Source organism: Montipora foliosa, chromosome 8 (genome assembly GCF_036669935.1).
Source record: "Montipora foliosa isolate CH-2021 chromosome 8, ASM3666993v2, whole genome shotgun sequence".
NCBI classification, from domain to species: Eukaryota; Metazoa; Cnidaria; class Anthozoa; order Scleractinia; family Acroporidae; genus Montipora; species Montipora foliosa.
This window is the reverse complement of record NC_090876.1, coordinates 17,906,169-17,913,668: the sequence shown is the minus strand read 5'-3', so window position 1 is coordinate 17,913,668 and position 7,500 is coordinate 17,906,169. Positions and strand designations below refer to the sequence as shown.

General features: G+C 40.3%; 1 protein-coding gene across 1 annotated transcript in view; it reads left to right on the top strand.

The window, feature by feature from the left end:
• The first annotated feature begins 3,880 nt into the window (after nt 1–3,880).
• Nucleotides 3,881–7,500, top strand: part of LOC138012936 (sodium-dependent phosphate transport protein 2B-like) — a 15,700-nt gene continuing 12,080 nt past the window's right edge. Inside the window, exons 1-3 of the mRNA XM_068859875.1 lie at nt 3,881–4,509; nt 4,610–4,736; nt 4,820–5,092. Of these exons, the coding sequence (XP_068715976.1) occupies nt 4,444–4,509; nt 4,610–4,736; nt 4,820–5,092 (466 nt within the window). The 5' untranslated portion in view covers nt 3,881–4,443. The remainder of the gene's footprint in view (nt 4,510–4,609; nt 4,737–4,819; nt 5,093–7,500) is intronic.

The following is a 7,500-nucleotide window of genomic DNA, read 5'->3' as shown; positions in this document are numbered from 1 at the left end:
GATTTTGTTAGCTTGCTTTATGCAAAACAATTATTGATGTAAAAGTAAATAAATATGGATACACAGTTTTTAAGAAGAGCAGAAGGAAGTTTCAGGACGGTCGATCGAGAATAAAATATTTTGCCATCGGTAACAAAATTTACGACATAAAAACAACATTAATTTTGAACCACGAATATAAAAAGTTACCATGAGCGAAAAACATTTTCGGGTGATTTCAGTTGTTTTGTTGTAATTGTACTTTTGGCTGCACCGAGTAAATCGCACATCGAATTCAGCGGGCGCAGTGATCAAGTTACCGCGGCATGCTTACTCGCGAAACAGTGAAGCATCTGTGTTAAATGATGCTTAGATACCGGGTTTTTGTTTTTGTTAGTTTTCTTTTTCTTTCAATTGTTCTAAATTTTGACAAGAAATGTGCGAATTCAACACAAAAATCACTATCGCCCAACTCTCAGAGGTTGACAATTGTTTCTGGAAAATCAAAAATTTACTCTCCAAGACAAAAAAGGTTATTTATCACCAGCAGCTACTCTATTATTCATCAGCGTCACAATCTTTCGCCGATTTTGGGGGTCATTTTGTTGAAACTCAAGCACGCTTCCAACAGACCTGTTTATTTTCGTGACTTATGCGTTACCACAAAAATTCTCCCCGTATCACATTTCAACACATGTATGCAAATTTGCTAAGCTCGAAAATTACACAACATGATAAATTTACAAAAGCTGGAAATTTCACAGAAATATTTTCCAGCAAACCATTTATTGAAACAAGCAACATATTTGCTATGAGAGGCAAGAAACCCTTCCTATTTCAGTTGCGTGCGTGCAAGCGAAACACACAATCACAAAGCATATGCAATTAAATAAATTTCTGACAGTTCACATCAAACCCTTTTCGAAAGAACCTTGACCGTACATAATAAAGCACAAAAGAGACAACAAGCTTTCATTCAAATAATTTTTCACTGTCACATTTCCAATTTTTTTTAACCTTTGCAGAGTTGAGTACAGAATGAATGTTACTTGCCAGACAAACGGGCAAACTTTAAATAGATGCGACTTCAGTAAACACTGTGAGACACAACAGAGATCACAGATCTACTTGTGGTGTTCGATTCCTTCTCTGTCTTTGTTGCACCCGTAAGTTACCAGAGAAATTTCCATTTGGTTTCAGTGTTGTACGTAACACCACCTTGGCGAAACATTAAAAGTACAGCTCATTTTGATTTCGGCTCGACGGGCGAAAGATTCACGCTGTCGAAGTCCATTACTCATCGCTTTTAAGATTCCAGATCTTTATGTTTCACCGCCTGTCTTGACGTTCCATTCTTGAGCTCCATATGGGTATATTTCCTTTAAAGATGTACTAAAACGCCATTCGCGTTAGAATGACTTCCGACGCCATTACAGGTTAATTGTGCAGAGCAAACTACGCATTACCCCAGCCCCCTCAAACCTAACAAAATACGCACAGAAGACTCTATGCACAAAGACACCACTTAGCAGGGGAGTGACAGGCAAGACTTTTCCCGACACGGAAAAAAATAACAAACTAGACCCTCCGTGAGAGTTCACTGGGTTGACTGTGGTATGTGCACCGTTCCAGACAATTTTTTTCAAGTTGGGGGGTCATTAAGAAGTCATACCAGACGAGGCCCTTTGGCTCTCAGGTCCTCACACGTTCGTACGACGAAACAGATCTGTCCTTGCGTAATATGTAGCTCTAACAGTGCACGATATTGTTTTGGTATTGTCTATCATTGTAGTGCCATGGTAGAAGTCTTGGGTAAATAGTCTGAGAAGACATGTGGTTACTAGCAAAGTAATGAACCCAGAAAGATTGAAGAAAATAAATGGGAAGTGAGAAACATTGGCTTCTGGGCTGACATGTTGATAAACTTCTTTTCACCACAAGTTTAAGCGTGCCCTCTGAGCATCTGACAGCTCTGTAATACCGAAGTTCACTGAAGTTTATCCCTCTTCGGCGGGGTTAGTGTTTGGATGGGAGACCAAAATAATATACCCCTCAATAAAACAGAAGCATCGGACCGAAAATACTATTAACGCTAACAAATGCGAACTCAGCAAGGTACAGATTTTGTTAGCTTGCTTTATGCAAAAACAAATATTGATGCAAAAGTAAATAAATATTGATACACAGTTTTTAGAAAGAGCAGAAGGAAGTTTCCAGGACGATCGCTCGAGAATAACATATTTACGACATGAAAACAACATTTATTTTGAACCGTGAATATAGAATATAAACAGTTACGATCAGCGACAAACATTTTGGGGGATTTTTGCAACGTTCAATTTTGTTATTGTACAAATAAATCGCAAAATCGAAAGTGACATCGCCGGAATTCAGCGGGCGCCGTGATGAAGTTACCGCGGCATGTTTACTCGCCAAACAGTGAAGTATCTGTGTCAAATGATGGCAAGGTACCGGGTTTTTGTGAGTTTCTTTTTCTGTCAAGTGTTATAAAGTTTGACAATGAAATGAGCGAAGTCAAAACAAAGATCACAATCGCCCAACTCTTGTTTATGCAAAGTCAAAATTTACTCCAAGACGCGTACGACGTTATTTATTCTAACCAGGTAATTCCATCATTTTGGAAATAGCAGCTACTTTATTATTCAACTGCGTCACAATTCTTCACTGATTTTGGGGCTCATTTTGTTGAAACTCAAGCACGCTTCCAACAGGCCTGTGAACCCTTCCTGCTTACGGAGCAATACTAAAAGATTTCTCCCCTATTACATTTCAACCTTAAGCTCGAAAATTCAATACACAACATGATATTATAATTCACAAAGGCAGAAAATACCACAGAATCCTTTTCCAGCGAAAAATTTATTGAAACAAACAACATATTTGCTCTTAGAAGCGAAAACCTCTTCCTATTTCATTGCGTGCGTGAAGACAAGAAACTCAATCGTGTCAAATTACCATGTACTTCAGGTTCAAACCCTTTCCTGAAGAACCTTTTCCTTGAATAACAAGGAAATGCTTTACTATTGCCATAAAAACTATCCAGCACACGTATCATTAAACATGATGAATTCATAAAGGCCACCTTTTCCATCGAACAATTTTTTGAAACAAACAACATATTTGCTATTAGAGGCAAAAACCCCTTCCTATTTCATTGCGTGCGTGAAGAGAAAAAACTCAATCGTGTCAAATATGCGCACTATTACAACAAGCTAAAATTTCAGGATCAAACCGTTTCCATGAAGAACCTTTTCCTTGAATAATGAAGCACAAAATAGACGAAAAGCTTTCTTTCAAATAATTCTTGGCTGTCACATTTCCAATTTTTTTTAACCGGAAGACTGTGCAGAGTTGATCACAGATCCACTTAAGGTGTTCGATTCGTTCTCTGTCTTTGTTGAACCCATAAGTTACCAGAGAATTTTCCATTTGGTTTCAGTGTTCTACAGAACTTTCTACATAACAGCACACTTGGTAACATCTTAGAAATGCAGCTCACTTTGATTTCGGCTCGACGGGCGACAGATTGTTGTCGAAGTCCATTACTCGTCGCTTTTAAGATTCCACCTCTTGTCTTGTTCAGTATCCAAATGACTTTCCATTATTGAGCTTCATAAGGGTATATTTTGTTCAAAGATCCACTAAAACGCCATTCGCGTTACATGACTTTCGACGCCATTGCCGGTTAAGTTAATCATCCTAATGTGTCCACCAGAGAAATCTACGCATTTTCCACTACCCTCTCGATCCTAAGAAAATACGCGGAGAAGGCTCTATGCAGAAAGACACCATTTAGCAGGGGAGTGACAGGCAAGACTTTTACCGACACGGAAAAAAAAAAGAAAAAAAAGAAACAAACAAATTAAACGCAGACCTCGACTGGGTTTGCCACACTGGCAACCCAGTAATTAGCGAATTCTGACCTGCAACTGTGAGCTAAAAACGCTGCAAGCTGGGCTCAGTGAAACATTTTAGGGAATAGTTCCCTCCAATATGTTAAAATATGTTTATTTAAGCTAATTCTGATAGCTAACTTGGCAAATGTATTTCAACTCAAATGTTGTGGAAATATACTGTTCGTCGAGGATTAATTTCCCATTGGAATGTGTGCATATCGTTAATACTACATAGACTGTCTATATTTACCTATGTTATCCTGTAATACACTGTATTTGAATTAGAATAAAAATGTCATTCATTCTTTACTCTCCGATTTCCTCTTTGCTCGATAGGCCGCCATTATTATCACATTTCCTGTACTATAGTACGTACTATAGCGGGTGATGCCCGCGTAATTTGGTGCACTTTCAGCGGGTATCACCTATAGGGGTTGTGTGAATCGGGTGCGAGAATGAGGAAACGTGACCGCACTTGGGCGAAAACTTGGTTACGGTCTACAGCGTGCAAAACCTCTCGCTCTTTGACTCAACCGACAGTTGCAATATGGCCGACGTTTCGAAGAGTTCGTCCCAACCGACGGAAGTTGAATTGGAGGATCTGAGCATAGGGGTAGATCGAAAATTCGCGATAACGCTACTTTTTCACGCGACCCTGAAAACTTACTCTGGAAACTCTTCTCTTCGTTGACACATCGTTTTCTTTGTTATAGATAAACAACCAAGCGTATTTGGTTGAAGGATCGGATGAAGAAGTAGATGAAGGAGCCACTGAAAGGGAGGAACCATTTGATCCATGGGCTTTCCCCGAGTTCAATGATGCTGGGCCAAGTTGGTCTGGTAAGATCCAAGCACATGTTTACATTATTATGAAGTATTGTGTTTTTCTGATTCTCGCATATTTTGCGTTTACGTGTGAACAGAATTCGATGGCCGTGGAAAGTTAAAGCGCATAGCTCTCATTTTCTGCAAGATCATTCTTCTTCTTGGTCTCTTGTACCTGTTCATCTGTTCGTTGGATTTCCTAAGCAGTGCCTTCCGATTGCTGGGCGGAAAAACCGCTGGTGAAATGTTTTCCCGCGATAGAATTCTTTGCAACCCTGTCGCTGGGCTCATGATAGGTATTCTGGCTACAGTACTCGTACAGAGCTCATCAACTACAACTTCCATCGTCGTAAGCATGGTTGCTGCTGAAAGTGAGTAATGCTCGTTTTATTTGTTAAGATATTCTTGAACCTGAAACCTCTTGTTGAGTCTTGGTATTTTGACCACAGTACTCGTCGTGACCATGGTTGATTCTGGAAGTAAGATGTCATCTTTACTGATGTATTTTAGTAATTTATTTGTTTACGCAATCATTTGCAAACCGAATATGTTAATGTCAGTAGTTAGGGGTGTAATGTTTTTAAGCTATGAGCTCATGAAAACCAATGTAAACAAATCTCATAACTGAAGTTATTCTATAACATGACCTGAGACTAGGAGATCCCATGAGATAGCACAGCGCAAGGGCGACTCATTTTGCACATGTGCTTTAAACCAGGTACAGTTGTCCTTCTGTCCCTGAACAGAAGACTGGAAGTGGTTGACTGTAAGATAAAATCGAGCGTCTGGTTCTAACATGGACTGAGGACGTTTACCTCTGTACAGTTTATAAACATTCACTGGATTTCGCTCGGCTGGAATCTCTTCGTTTTAATACATTCTCGGCCGGTTTCACTGACCTGACATTGCGAGGGTTGTCCCCCTGTCTGCTCTTATTCGTTGTTCTTCACAGCCTCTGAGACCGAAGTGTATGATATTGTTTAGCCAGACAGTGTTTAAGAACGATTGAGGAGAGCTTGTTCCCAAGACTTGTTTTTGAAAAAGAATATCGATTTTCTCGTCTGAAATATCGGTAGTTGCTTTTGGTTTATTTCGGCACGGCCTTGTTTTTTCAGTTTTCGGGGCATCTCGCAATTTGTTAAATTCTGGATCAATGAATAGCCTTTTTCCATATTTTGTGTTTGCGTGCCAACAGAACTCGATGGCCGTGGAAAGTTAAAGCACATATCTCTCATTTTCTACAAGATTATTCTTCTCCTTGGTCTCCTGTCGCAAGGGCGACTCATTTTGCACATGTGCTTGCAACGCAACTGACGTATTGTCGATGACTTCCTAAGTTTTTTTCACAAAATCGGCTCCATTTCTCAACCAAATTAATCACACCAACGAAGGTATGTGCAAAACTACGGAAGCTTGTTTTGATGACAATGATAACACACTACACGCTTTATTCCGCAATCAGCCAAACTTTAAGGCTGATCAAATTGTCAACGCATTGTCCGAATGGCGTAATATAACCTCAGATCCCACAATATTAGAATTTTCAAAGGAGTGAGAATAGAGTTCGCTCCAGGGATTAGCCCAGAACAAGACAATGTGCGGTCAAGTGTGTTCAGTCGTGCACAGCATGCTATTGTTGCCAAGGAAATTGAAAACCTTCTCATTGAAGGGGTCATAAAACCCTCACGCCACGAACAAGGAGAATTTATATCTCCCATATTTCTCCGACCTGAGCCTGATGGCACTTCCCGATGATACTTATGCAGGCTTTCAATGAATTTTTGCAGTACCATCATTTTAAAATTGAAAACCTTAGAAACAGCAGAAAATATGATGACACCTGGATGCTTCATGTAGGACGTTTAGTGGCATCTATTTATCTTAAGGATGCATAATATACAGCGCCCATCTCTAAAGATGACGAGAAATACCTAAAAATTTATATTTGATGGTCGCCTTTATCAGTATACTTGCCTACCGAATGGTCTCAGCTGTGCACCGCGTGCGAGTTTTTACTAAACTCCTTAAACCAGTTTATGCCACATCACACAACCTAGGATATCTAACAGGAAACTGAATTTGGTTTGATCAAACGTGTTTATACAGGTTGAATTGCCACCGTAAACGATTTGAAAAGCTGACGTTTCGAGCGTTAACCCCTTTGTTAGAGCGTGGTACGTATTGTGGAGTTGGCTAAACGAAAAATAGAGCCTGACCAAATTCCTCTTCGAAATTCCTTCATCCCACTTTTTTGATTGATTGACACGTCCTTCATCGGCCAATAAAATTCCCTTCCATTAGACCAATACACGCGTGGACGGCAAATACACGCTATTTTGCCTTGACCAGAGTTAATTTCCGTGGGAGGAATTATAAACGAATTCGAAAGTTACCTTTGCCTTTAATTGAGAAAAACACATTTAAAGCATGGGGAACGTTGCTTATCTGTACCTTTTCGACGACTATATTGCTGCAAAAAAAAAAAAAAGTAAAGTCTCTGTTACGAGCCTGAAGGCCAATTAAGGCCGGCGCTTATCTCCGATTTCCGTAGCATGAAGCGACTAGGAGTATTTCATGCTCCCCCCTGGATGGGATGCTAGTCCATCGCAGGGTTACCCCCAGCATTACGCCGGTACCCATTTATACACCTGAGTGGAGAGAGGCACCGTGAGACTAAAGTGTCTTGCCCAAGAACACAACACAATGTCCCCGGCCAGGCCCCGAACCCGGACAATTCGATCCGGAGTCGAGCACACTAACAATGAGGCCACCGCGCCTC